The sequence below is a fragment of the Leptonychotes weddellii genome, chromosome 7 (genome assembly GCF_054177405.1).
Source record: "Leptonychotes weddellii isolate Sample4059 chromosome 7, ASM5417740v2, whole genome shotgun sequence".
NCBI lineage: Eukaryota > Metazoa > Chordata > Mammalia > Carnivora > Phocidae > Leptonychotes > Leptonychotes weddellii.
Window position 1 is genome coordinate 33,539,725 of NC_138375.1, and position 13,814 is coordinate 33,553,538.

The 13,814-nt window shown below is 35.2% G+C and overlaps 1 protein-coding gene across 5 annotated transcripts in view; it reads left to right on the top strand.

The window, feature by feature from the left end:
• Positions 1 to 13,814, top strand: part of PARP8 (poly(ADP-ribose) polymerase family member 8) — a 167,805-nt gene that overhangs the window by 76,265 nt on the left and 77,726 nt on the right. For 4 of the 5 annotated variants that reach the window (XM_081826111.1, XM_081826109.1, XM_081826110.1 and 1 more), the window contains 2 exons: positions 5,163 to 5,200; positions 13,214 to 13,303. In XM_081826111.1, the coding sequence (XP_081682237.1) occupies positions 5,163 to 5,200; positions 13,214 to 13,303 (128 nt within the window). The remainder of the gene's footprint in view (positions 1 to 5,162; positions 5,201 to 13,213; positions 13,304 to 13,814) is intronic. The other variant, XM_081826113.1, reaches the window with a different exon arrangement.

Here is a 13,814-nt window from a genome sequence, read left to right on the forward strand (position 1 = left end):
TGCTTCTCCCTTTGCCTGGTGCTTCCCCTGCTTTTGCTCTCTCTCTCTCTGACAAATAAATAAATAAAATCTTAAAAAACCAAAAACCCAGTACCATGTAGTACATGCAGTATATACCAAACACAGAGTGACCAACTAAATTCCTCTGATGAAGCACCTCAGTATAATTGTAGTTTAACGTCGTAGTCTAAAATTTTGAAGGCATTTTTTTTTCCTGAATCAGAATTCAGAGCTTGCTCCAGCTTTCTCTTCCTTCTCTTATTCACTTTCTTTCCCATTCACTTCCTCATGATAATTTTACCTGCTTTAGTATTTAGTATGTACAGCACATGCTCCCCTTACTCCTGTATCTATTTAAGCTTGGTTCTTTGCCTTTTCCGCCCCCCCCCAGCCCTGCCTGTTAGGTCCTTTAGCTTAATCATCCATGTCTGCTTGTACTAGATTGTTTCCCTAAGAACTCTGTAAGCCACAGAGTGAAACTGATTTGGATTTTACAGCCCTGGTGATTTTCCTTCTGGTGTACTCCCAAGAAAATGCTATATAACACAGGAGCTGATGAGTCATTTTGTAGGGCTTTTGCTTTCTATTTTATATTTGAAAAATTAGGTATGATCATGAACCTGGAAATGTCTCTTAAAATCATGAGGATAATACAACCGTAAGATAAAATCATCAGTGTTAGTTTTGGTCTCTGATTAACGTAATATATTGTGGTTTTGAGTAACTTGAGTTCCCCAATAAACATTTCATTCATGTGAAATTTCATTTTTCTACATTTTCATTGCTGGTACTGGAAGCTGACTAGAATTACTTGGCACCCACTGCTCTGTGTCTGGCGTTCTGGGGACCTTACACCTGTCAGACCATTAAATCATCACAGCAGGCTTGTACTGTAGGTCTGGATTCTCCCATTTTACTGAAAAGAGATCGAAGCCGAGTGTGTTGAAGTTAACTTTTCATATGCCACTCAGCTAGTAAGCCTCAAAGCTGGAATTTGATCTCTGTGTGTGTGGCCCTGATTACAACAGGCTCCTCAATTGGAGATAGACATGGGAACGTATTAAGGCTTCCCTTTGGATTTGGACATTCATATGGATAAGAAATGAAGCCAACTCCTATTGGTTGAGATGGTAGGCTGTTGAGAATTAATTCAGCTTGGTATTGAGTGTAATCTCTGGCAAGATCCCAGGCTTCTGTCACATAGTTCTGCCAGATGAAGGGTTGCCTTGATCATCAATAATTTAATTTCTACATAGTATAGTTCCATTGTCTAAGGGGATGACTTGTGGGAAAATAAATTCATTGAGGTCATAGTGTGTATTTCCCCCAGCTTATTTGAAGCATCACTGGCATAGTTATTTTATCTTCTAATCCTTGGCATTTGATTCAGGGCCATGATTTCCAAAGCTGGTCTCTTGGCTGGGCTCCAACATCTGCCATTTGTTCCCACCTTCTCCTCCCCATTACATACCTCCCCACTGATAGTAGCTTCTGAATCCAATCTCCCTCTTCTTCAGTCTATCCTAAATATTGCCAATCATAGTAATTTTTTCACAGTACTAACTTCGCTTCAGAATGCTATTGTGCTTCGTGTCATACTCTATGATTCCATTTATATAATGTTCTTGAAATGACGAAATTATAGAGATGGAGAATTGATTAGTGTCTGCCTGGGGTTAAGGATGTTGGGATGAAAGGAGACAGGTTTGACTCTAATGAGGGTGGAATGAAGGAAATCCTTGAATCATCAAATAGCTTCATATCTTGATGTACGATAGTGAGTACATGATGCAAACGTGATAAAATAACCTAAAACTATATGCAAACTTTATCTATGTCGATTTCCTGCTTTTGATATTATACTATCCATATATAACATGTAATTAATGGGGGAACCTGGATAAAGGCTACATGAGACCTCTCTGCTATCGGTAAAACTTCATGTGAACCTGTAATTCTATAAAAATAAAAAGTAAAAAAAAAAATACTATTGTGCTTTAAAATGTTTAGGTTCCTATGTCTGTCGTATTCATTGTGTTTTATATTCTTTGTTTCCTCCTAAATTAATCATACAAAGTCATCTCCTGATTTTTTTCTTCCTAAATCTTGGTTAACATTATTAACATAATGTTTTTCTTTTATCAGATTACCAAGAAATGCTTTTTGAATTAATTAAACAATTAAATATACTTTATGAAAGAACAGTGTATCAGTACTTGGTCTCATTACTAACCATCTTGTTTTCCTACTCACTTCCTTATTCATTCTTGTCTTTGTGTAATCTCTTTCCATGGACTAAGCAGCATGCCAGGGGTTTGATTGGTAGAGTCTGGAAGACTTGGGCTTGCGTGAAGGGGTTGCATTGCCTGTGGCCACAGTCACATAGCCCAAAGTCCACTCAAATTCTAAAAGGCAGTGGCTCTTTGAGGACTTAAGACTTAGTGTTATAAGAGCCAGATGAGCCAGGAAACCAGGATATGAACTACGGTGAACCACAACCATCCAAGCATTCACATTTACTAAGACTAGTTTTATAGTGCAGTATATGATCTTTCTTGGTGAACATTCCATTTATGTGTACCTGAAAAGAAAAAGATAACTCTGCTGTTATTAGTTTTTAATGAAAATCTGTTTTAGATCTTCTATGTCTTTAATGATTTGGGGGGGGGGTCTAGTTCTATTAATTACTCAAACTATGATTGTGGAGTTGTCCATTTCTCCCTTTATCTGTCAGGTTTTGCCTCATGTATTTTGAAGCTCTGTTATCAGGTGCATACACATTTATGATTGTTGTGCCTTCATCCTGATAAATTCACCCTTTTATCCTTATGAATGATCTCTTTCTATCTTTGTCTTGAAGTCTTTGTTATTAATTTAAACACTTGAGTCTTATGCTTACCATTTGCATGGAGGTATAACTTTTCCCTCCTTTACTTTCAGTTATATTTAATGTGAATCTCTTAAAGACAGTATAGAATTGGATCTTGCCTTTTTTTTTTTTTTTTTTAAATCCCTTCTGTGTAATTCAGCCATTAGCATTAAATGCAATCCTTGGTACAATTAGATTCAGGCACCATTTACTGTGTGTTTTTTATTTGTCCCTTCTGGGTGTTTTGTTCCTCTGTTCTTGCCTTCTTTTGGATTAAATGTTCCAAAATGATTTTAGAATTCCACTTCATCTATCTGTTGTTTTTTAATGTTTTTTTGTGCTTGTCCTAGGGATTACAGTATATCCTTAATTTTTCTTAGAGTTATTGTTTAGGGTTAGTATTACAACATTTTATAGAAGATGTAGGAACCTTGAAACTGTATATGACCATTTAACCCCTCCCTGACATTATGCTGTAATTGTCATGTGTATTACATTTACATATTTTATAAATCCCACAGTGAAGTGTTAGAACTTTTACTTTAAACAGTCATGTATTTTTAAAACATTAAGAGAAAAATAGTCTTTCATATTTACAATTTCTGGTGCTCTTCATTGCTTCTGGATATTTGATTTTCTGATATCATTCACCTGGAGAACTTTGGGATTTTTTTCTACTTTGGGTTTGCTGGGACAAATAACCCCAGTTTTCTTTAATGTGTTAGTTTTTTAATTTATCTTCATTTTTAAAGATCTATGGCCTGGATATAGAATTCTGGGTTCATAGTTGTCAGCTCTACCTTCCTTCCCCTAGATCTTCATCATTGTACTGTCCTCTGTCCTTCTTGGCTTCTTATGAAAACATTGATTTTTACTGTTTTTCCTGTATTTAATGTGTCAAGTTTTTATCTTCTTTTAAAAATGTTTCTTTATATTTGGTTTTCAGCAGTTTGACTCTGTGTACCTGGATGGAGCTGTCTTTGCACTTACCCTGTTTGGGGTTTTCTGGGCTTCTTAGTCTGTACATTGGTCTTTCACCCAAACGAGGAAATTTTCAGCTCTTTTTTTTTCCCCCTGCATTTTTCTCTCTCTCTTCACCTCCTGAAACTTGAGTAATACAAAATGTTTGCTCTTTTGCTCATGTCGCACAAGACGGTGATCATCTGTTTCTTCTTTGGATTGGATTTTCCTTTTTTGCTTCCTTAAGCATATTTATATTGACTGTTTTAACATCATTGTGGGCTAATCCAGCACTTGGGTAGATTTCCACTTGAATATAGGTTAGATTTTCCTGCTTGTTCATATGTCAAGTAATTTGGGTTGCATTGAATTTACTTTGTGAATGATAATTTGCATCAACTCTATTCTGTATGTTCCTTCAAAGAGAATTGATTTTTTTTTTTTTTTTGGAGGGGGTTTCTTAACACGCAGTTAATTTGGCTGAACTTAAACTAAATTTTGACTTTTCTCTGGCAGGCGGCAGTTCCCCTGATCCATTCAGAAAGCTAATATTGAACAAGTGCTGAGTGTCATGCACCATAATAGGTGACTGTGTTAGAAATAAAAATAGACATGGACCCTTACCTCAAGACACTTACAGTCTAGCTGATAGAGATAGGAAAGTGAACAAATAAGCATGATAACTTCCCATACGTCACTGAGATAATACCTGGAGGAGGCAGTAGGGTTACTGAGGAAGGAGTTGTGAAATTGTTAAAATGCAATTTAAAAATTATTTTTAAAGCAACCCAATACTTTTGAGAACAGGAGATAGTTTGTTATATATCATGATGATGAGAGAGCGGCTGTTGAATAATTGTTAGTTCCACTGTCTTCCTGTTCTTAATTCTTTGAAGAAAAGGACATGTTTCAAAAGCACAGCATATTGTGGGGAAGCAGTATTAAAAATAAATGTTTAAATTCTGAACTGCTGTACCAAATAGGAGGAATATTTTATGTTTGGTTAAAAAAAAAAGATTTGATAAAATCTAAGCAAACGACACAAATGATCATAGATTAGGGAATATTAGATATTGCTGAGAATAAAAAGACCTATCTATACTAAAGGTACCACTGTTGGGAGAAAGATGTTTCAAAAACCATTTATACTCATGGAAAATATATCTTAAAAACCTGTTAAGTTTCCTATGTCAAATACCAAGGAGGTTTTTTTTGTTTATACTTATATCTGTAAAAATGAATGGGTAATGTGAGGTTGGCTTTTATTTTGTAAAAACACTTACCTTAGCAGTAATTTGAGCCTTTCTTTTCTCTTTTTTCCCTGTTTTAACAGTGTATCCTATTCAGTACATGTATCTGAAGATTACCCAGGTATGCTTTTCTTCTTTCTATTTTTTATTACAAATACTCATGTCATGATTTCTTTGAATATTTTTTCCTTCTGGAGATGGAAAATATATATAAATATATCTAGGAGTGAAATGTTGGCAGGAAAAGACTTGAAGATCTAGAAGAATTCTGCTGGTTGCCTGTGAGATTCATGTCTTACCCTGAGATGCAGTCCAGAAGCAAAATAGTTTCCTGATGAAAAGTCATTTACTTGAGCCCATGTGATAGCTTCAGCCTGTATATATTTATCTCATTGCAAGTAAAACAAAGATTCTCTGAGCTGGTTTAGTTGTTGGATTTGGAACATCATTTGGCTTTTCATAACGTAAATATAATAGGTAAGAATAACAGCTAAACTAATAGCTAAAAATAGTAATAGCAAAGAATAGGCCTGTCTTCATTTTTCTAAGCATATGAATGATTAAACAATTCTCACAATAATCCTATGATATTGTTACCATAACATCACTATTTTCCTCCTGAATGATGACACACCTAGTAAGAGGAAGAGTTGGGACTTGAACCCAGTAGTCCAGAGCCTGTGGACTGTCCCACTGGACTAGACTAGGTATCTTGTATATGCATGGCTCTTCTCACTGTGTGTCTGTCTCCTGAAATAGATTAGTAGGCCCACAAACACTTGTCCCTAGAAGACAGAATGTAAGAACACTGCAGATCCATTTTTCTGTAAATCAAACAAGTGTTTTTCTTCTAGGCCATGGTCAGTCCTATTTTCGAGATGCATGCCATCTCACAGAGCCCAGGCTGTGGATGCCAGCATTTCAGTCACGGCAATTTGAAGATACAAACAAGATGTTCCTCTTTAGTATTTTCTGCACAAGTGATATCTATAATTTTATCTTGAATAAGAGCATAAGGATTGCAGACTTAGTGCAGAATAAATACACCTTGATTAGTTTACCTCAGAGAAAAGAGTATAATCCAGGAATCTAGTGTTTATCATATTTTGTGACAAAGAACAGCAAATTTTAACTGCCTATATTTCATATATGTATGTATATTCCAACATCTGACTTAATAAAATCAGATGGTCACCAGATTATACTGTTGTGATCTGCCAGTGTCATAAATTGGAATCAATTCTTATTCAAATCTAGCCATTTTATTCACATACTGTGCATGATTTGGATCATATTTTTCTATGTAAAATTACTAGATTGTTATAAGTAACTTTGATTATATGTACTTTGAGTATTATTAAAAAATAATTAGTTCATAAGGTAGTATGAAGATGTAAAACTTACTTCTTTAGCATTTAGGCTAGTATTTTTTGTGGCCGTTTGCACCATGCACTTAATCTTTTTTTTTTTTTTTGTAATATCAAATGTTACATTTAAAAATAATTTTATAGGGGTGCCTGGGTCGCTCAGTTGGTTAAGTGTCTGCCTTTGGCTCAGGTCATGATCCTGGGGCCCCATGTAGGGCTCCCTGCTCAGGGGGGAGTCTGCTTCTCCTTCTCCCTCTGCCCCTCCCCCTGCTCATGCTCTCTCTCTCTCACTCTCTCTCTGTCTCTCAAATAAATAAATAAATCTTAGGGCGCCTGGGTGGCTCAGTTGGTTAAGCGACTGCCTTCGGCTCAGGTCATGATCCTGGAGTCCTGGGATCTAGTCCCGCATCGGGCTCCCTGCTCAGCAGGGAGTCTGCTTCTCCCTCTCCTGCTCCCCCCTCTTGTGCTCTCTCTCTCACTGTCTCTCTCAAATAAATAAATAAAATCTTTAAAAAAAAAATCTTAAAAAAAAGTACCATGGTTAACATTAAAAACAAATAAAAATAAAAATAATTATGTAAATCATAAACTATCTTACAGTTATTTTGCTATGATCGCCACATGTGTTAAGCGTTAGTATTCTTTAAGACTATTGTATAGTTTTATATGGGGAGTTATTAATTATTAAAAATATGCTTATTTTTATATAAAAAGTATATAAAGTGTTCTAGGCAGATTTCATGGAAATAGCAAGACAAAATATTTATGAAGAAAAATTTTTTGTAGATGATTTTGCAATCAACTTTCTCCCTTATGATGTTTTTGATGCTGAATGTTTGCTAAATAAGTATGTTAGGAAAATTAAAGTTACCTCAGTGTTGTAAATATTATAATTTTTGTGCTTCTCATCTGAGGCAGCTTCTAGAAATGTCAATCATGAGAGGACTTTAAGTTAGGGTGATAGAAATAATGCCACAAATCAAAACCCACCTTGAAGACTGTTAAGTGAATAATTCTGTAGCACAGGAAATAGGGCAGAAGATGCCTTTGGTAAACCAAGCGAACCAAATGTTTAGCTCCCTCTTGTGGCCAAGATGCATCACTGACTTTTTCTCACCTTGCGGGAGGGAGCCCCTCTTGGAAACGCAATATACAAAAATTGAAACTTAAAACTAAAACACTGGTTATCATTTGTGCTTTTTTAAAACAAATTCCCATCCTGGAGAGAGTCTGTAGTGAATTTACAATATAATTTCATTTCTAAAAATAAAAGGAGTGTAAATAAAACACCAAGTATGGGTGAGAGAAATTAGTGCATTTGGAGGTCGTATTTTGAATTGGTTGATGTAACCAGTACACTGTGTACCAAGTATTTTCATCTACATAATTGAATTGACTCTAAATGCCAGTTTGTGTATAGGCAGAACAAAGGCTGTCGTCACATTTTATACTTGAAGAAATATGCCAAGAGAGGTTAAATAGCATTTCCCAAGGACATGTAGTTTGGTGGTAAAATCAAGCCTATAATTCAATTCTAATTCCTAACTATCACTTATTGGGGAGAAGTAGTGGTAGTATTTTTTATGGAGCTTTCTTCAAAGTGAATATTACCATGATAATATTTCCCCATTGTTAAATTTTAATCTACATATATTTGTACTAACAGTTCAGTTAATACACTTGATTTCTCATGTAGATAATGTTGTATAAAAATTAAATGTTTGCTTTCCCTTTCCAATATTCATCCTTGTGTTTTTTTCTCCCATAACGCTACTAGAACTTCCAGATTAATTTTTAATAATCTATATGAAAGTTGGCAGCTTTGTCCTTTTTTTTCCAAAATTAGTGACCATACTTTCAGAAAACTACTTTTCTCATTTACCAAGCTTTTTTTTTTTTTTTAAGAATGAGTATTAAGTCTTTAGCAAATTCTTGTTTAACTTCTGTTGAGGTAACACATATGTTTTCTCCTTTGAACAACAAGGTGACAAGTTATATTATTAGTAGATATCTTAATGTTGATCTTTAAGAATTAGATGCATTTTGGGGGTGCCTGGGTGGCTCAGTTGGTTAAGCGTCTGCCTTCAGCTCAGGTCATCATCTCAGGGTCCTGGGATCGAGTCCCGCATCAGGCTCCCTGCTCTTCAGGAAGCCTGCTTCTCCCTCTGCCCCTCACCCTGCTTGTGTTCCCTCTCTCACTGTCTCTCTCTCTCTGTCAATTAAATAAATGAATAAAATCTTTAAAAAAAAGAAGAATTAGATGCATTTTGTCATATACTTTGCCACCAAAGGCTTGACATTGTACCTATTCTTTGGCATTCAACAGAGCATGCAAGCAAATCTCTCTGAGCCTGGTATCTTTTTAGGGATGGTTCTGGGATTAATAATCGTTATTTTTCTGCCACGATTATTATCTGTTCTGATTTTCTATTTCTTAGTCATTTTTAAACATGTGTTCTTCTTGAAAGCTCACTATGTTGGTGAAATGTGCAACCTTTTCAACAAAAAGTTGTTCATAGTGTTCAGTATGTACATCTGAAAATCTTCCGCATCTCTGTGGCTGTTTCTCATTTCTGTTGTTTTACATTTGTTCTTGCCTTTTTCTCCCTTTGATTTTTCTTCCCCAGAGTTTTACCTACTGTAAAAATCCTTTCAAACAAATAGCTTTTTACTTCATTTTTAATTTCTAAATGCAGTAATCTTGATAGTACTTTTGTTAATTCCTTCTGCTAATGTTCCTCAGTCTTTTTTTTCCCCCATCCTAGTTTCCTGGATTATATGGTTGAGTGATTATTTCATCATCCAAGTTTGAAAATTTGGAACTTTCTTTGTCCTGTGGAAATGTATGAGCATAATCCTTCAGATTCAGGATTATGTCACCCTGTTTATCTCCTTAGGAACGAATTTATCATTTTATAATTCCAATCTATTAAGTAACCGTGTCATCTATTGAAATTAGTCAACAGTTTTGCTTTTGTGAACAAAGACGATCTTTAGTGAGCATTAGTTTTACCTTAAATAACATGTATATAAATGCAATGCTAAATGATATGTTGGTTCTTTAAAATAAAGTGAAGAAATAGAGCAACCTTCTGGTTTACTTGTACTTCCTTATGTCATATACACTGTAGACAGATTTTGCTTTTTGAAGGTAAGTATATTACAAGTCACAGATAATTGGCTCTGCTGTAATAGAACAGCAGAGTTTTTTCTCATCAATTCCCACCTTTAATTAGGAGACTCACCTATTGGTGGGTGTAAATTCTCTCATCCCTTTTATATGCTTTACAACATACTGCAATTGTTGAGTGACAGTTTTTTGATATTAAAAAAGCATAACAAAGCATTGATGTTTGGATTCAGACAGTTTCACCACTTACTAGTCATGTGTAATTTTAATTACTGAAATAATTTGGGCAAATTGCTTAATTTCTCTGAGCCGTGGTTTCCTCATCTTTAAAATAGGGATAATAAATGACTGGCTTGAAAGTTGACATGAAGTACATGAATATTATATATAACATTCAGGGGAGACATCCAGATTATATTATAAAACCAATAAAATTATAATCACTTTAGTTACATAGTAATGAATAATGGAATGACTTGGCTTAAATCATGTTGCATCTGAAATGGAATGAAAACAATAGTTCAGGAGATGCTTTTTCATGGCTTTCTACCCATCTCTCCCCAATTGTCCACGAGAGTTCCAGTAATGCTTGCATAGTCTGGTAGGGCGGGGAAGAGAAAATATTCATACTGTTTTTTTGTTTTTTTTTTTAAAGATTTTATTTATTTATTTGACAGAGAGAGTTAGTGAGAGCAGGAACACAAGCGGGGGAGTGGGAGAGGGAGAAGCAAGCTTCCCGCCGAGCAGGGAGCCCGATGCAGTGCCCGATGCAGGGCCCGATGCAGGGCCTGATGCAGGGCCCGATCCCAGGACCCTGGGATCATGACCTGAGCCGAAGGCAGACGCTTAACGACTGAGCCACCCAGGCACCCCGAAAATATTCATACTGTTAACAGCCTTTAATAAAGATCTTGAGGTCCTCTACAAAACTTACACATTAAAGAACCTAACTGTCTCCAGAAGTTTCAAAAAAAAAAAAAAAATTTGGCAGCTCTGGAGTCAAGTGGGAGAATTCCAGAGAAGGAATTTGAGTTTGAAAACATTTTATTCTGTCACTGACTCATTCTGTTACCTTAAATGCATTCCTTATTCTTTTTATGTCCTACTTTCTCATGTCTAAACAAAGATGATGTTATTATTACAGATGTCAAAATAGTTTGAGGAAGGTTTAGAAATGATTATTTAAACAACAACAACAAAAAGAAAACAGAATTCATTCATACAGCTGGACCGATCTTCAAAGTGCATCAGCAAACCTTCATTTTTAGAACTAAGCTGACTGTGGCTTAGTTAAAAGGGATCAATAACTAGTTGGTAGCTGGGTCTAGATTTTATGTGCTTTGTCTACTTTCCTATATTTCTGTTCTTCACTTGGGTATATACCCCGTTGACCTGGCCTATTAATGTTGTAATGATGATTTAATAGATATTGTCTTGAAACCTGAAAACATTTTGGCTTGGATAAATTAAGCCAGAAACAGAAATTGAAAGTGTTCTAATGCCCAAATACTGATGAAAATACAAACTGGTAGAAAATCTCTTAGAAAATGATACGGTTGACTGTGTAGTCCTGTCTTTCAGCATTATGCAACATGTCTTCACCAAATTATATTCTCTTGAATCAAAGTTGACTGCCTTCCAGTATCAACACTACGTAAAGCATTTGAACCTTTAAATTGAGTTATTCACTTCCCCATTTTCATAAACAGAAAATCCTAACTTACTTGCCTCTTGAAGCTGTAGTAAAATCCTCCTTGTTCCATGACACTGAGATACTGCGTGATACTGTGTCCATTTTACGGATTTTTCTGGATCTCCCCTTCTAGTTGGTGGTCAGCTATTCCGTTACTGTAAGCCACACCTTTTTTTTTTTTTTTTTTTAGATTTTATTTATTTATTTGACACAGAGAGAGAGACAGAGAGGGAACACAAGCAGAAGAAGTGGGGGAGGGAGAAGCAGGCTTCCCGCTGAGCAGGGAGCCTGATGCGGGGCTTGATCCCAGGACCCTGGGATCATGACCTGAGCCTAGGGCAGACGCTTAGCGACTGAGCCACCCACGTGCCCCTAATCCACACTTCTAATACTCATTTTCTCCATAAGTTTACTTCAAGGAATCCATTGTGCACAGGAAAAGTCTAATTCAGTTGATTCCATAGCGAATAACTTGGATCAGTAAGACTCTGAATGAGGGTTTAAGAAATTTAAATAATGGCTTTGATAGAGGGGTTTTGATTCCTACCTCAGCGTATGAGGTTACTGACAGAAGAGACTCCAGATGAAACGTCAAAGTCTCAATCAATATGATGAGACAGTAATTAAGGTAAATTTATATTAAATCCATTTCTTAATTTGTGGTCCCACTTGATAAACACAAAAATCTCACACCTTCCTTGATGCTATTTGAAAACCAAACAAGGCAAAATTTGCAATTAAAATAAAGTAATGGGGCAAACCTGTTTTGTTTCAATTCCAATCTATACTCATGTCCTCTTACCTTCCAGAATAACTATGAAAGCCTTGTGTCTCTGTTGAGCATCTTTATAGCTACGCTGTGACTACATATCGCTCTCACTGACTCACTACTCTAGGTCTTAAAAACAGTGCAGATGTTTCTTTGGAAATAAAGTAATGACTTTGATATCTATCAGTTAAAGATCATGTTCTCACTGTACTGACACAATATTATGAAAACTTGGCTCAAGATCTTTTATCTTGTACTCAGACAGTTGTCAGAATACTCATTTCCTTTTGCAGAAACTGATACAGGTTTCTATTATTTGTTGGGAATATTTTACACTTTTTATTTTTATATTTTATATATTTTATACAACACTGAGAGTATTATAGGACCACTGCTGATGAACTGATGAAGTGTTTGTTAAACAGCTCTCTCACAGATGCTCTGTACTCCTCAATGAACCAACTAGGATAAATGGCTGTGCGTTATATTATATTACCATAGAAGCAGAGGTCTGTATTTATTAGGGAAAAATCCTAGATTTATAAAATATATTTTCCAGAGAAAATAAATGATGAGTAAAATAATTAAGTAAGCTGTGGAATAATTTAATGTTCTATGAATTCAACTTGTATAGTATTTAATGAAAATTCATGGAGGAAGAGTTGTGAGACTTCATATCAATTTAAAATGTGTATTAGAGTAATACGGCGGTATGATTTTCAATGAAAGCTTTAGTTCAGATTTTTTAGAGACTTGATATTGAATTTGTTGCACCAAATGTTCTTGTTTAGCTTTCTCCTTCCAACCACTAACCTGCTTAGGAAGGTTAGCAGGTACTGATACTGGGAAGGACCCTGTTCAGTGAGTTAGGGCAAGCAATTGCATCCAAATGATCTGTTGCCCCACGGAATATGAGAGATATATTTGGGCTATAATCTCTATAATTTCTACCCAAAGTCTCTATTTCTCTAGGAGATGCAAACATCTTTAAAGAGGCCATTTAAAATTAAATCACACATAAATCTGAAATACACGTAATTTTTTCTGAGATTAATCAGAGCAGTAGTATGTGCTTCATGAGTGATAGAAGTGATGTGGATGTAACCTCATTTTTTTAAATAAAGGGTGTCTTTTTTCAAATTACTATGCCTTTAATTGTCCATATTTCTTTGCAGATAATACATACGTGTCAAGTTCAGAAAATGATGAAGATGTATTAGTTACTACAGAGCCAATTCCAATAATTTTTCATCGAATAGCAACAGGTAATAGGAATACACTATTTTTTAAAATTCTAGGTTAATATTTTCTTGCCTGTAGGTAGCTTTATTTTTTTTGTTTCTTTTAGCCCATGTAACAGATATTTATCTTTAGGATCTATAAATCCCCATATAAATTTTCTATTTAACTTGTGTTTGTTTTTTAAACACATAAATTTACATTCTTTGAAAAAGTCCTGTTTAAATGCATTATGTTAATATTTGCTCTAAAATATTCCATACATAATGACACTGCTAGGGAAACTGAATATTTAAAAAGCTGACTCAGGGCAATGTAGATCCCATGAAATATATAATGAGATCTGAAGCAGTCTGTATAGTGGCACTTTGGTTTGACCATATTTTTATGGGCAATGGAAAATCAGAAGAGCTTATATATCACATAACTTCCCAACATAATATAATTTCAAAATATTCCTTAATTTTCTTGCAAAGAAAGAATCACCTGAGGGGTGTTTTTACATTGAAGCTTATAAATGTTTGGTAAATAGTATAC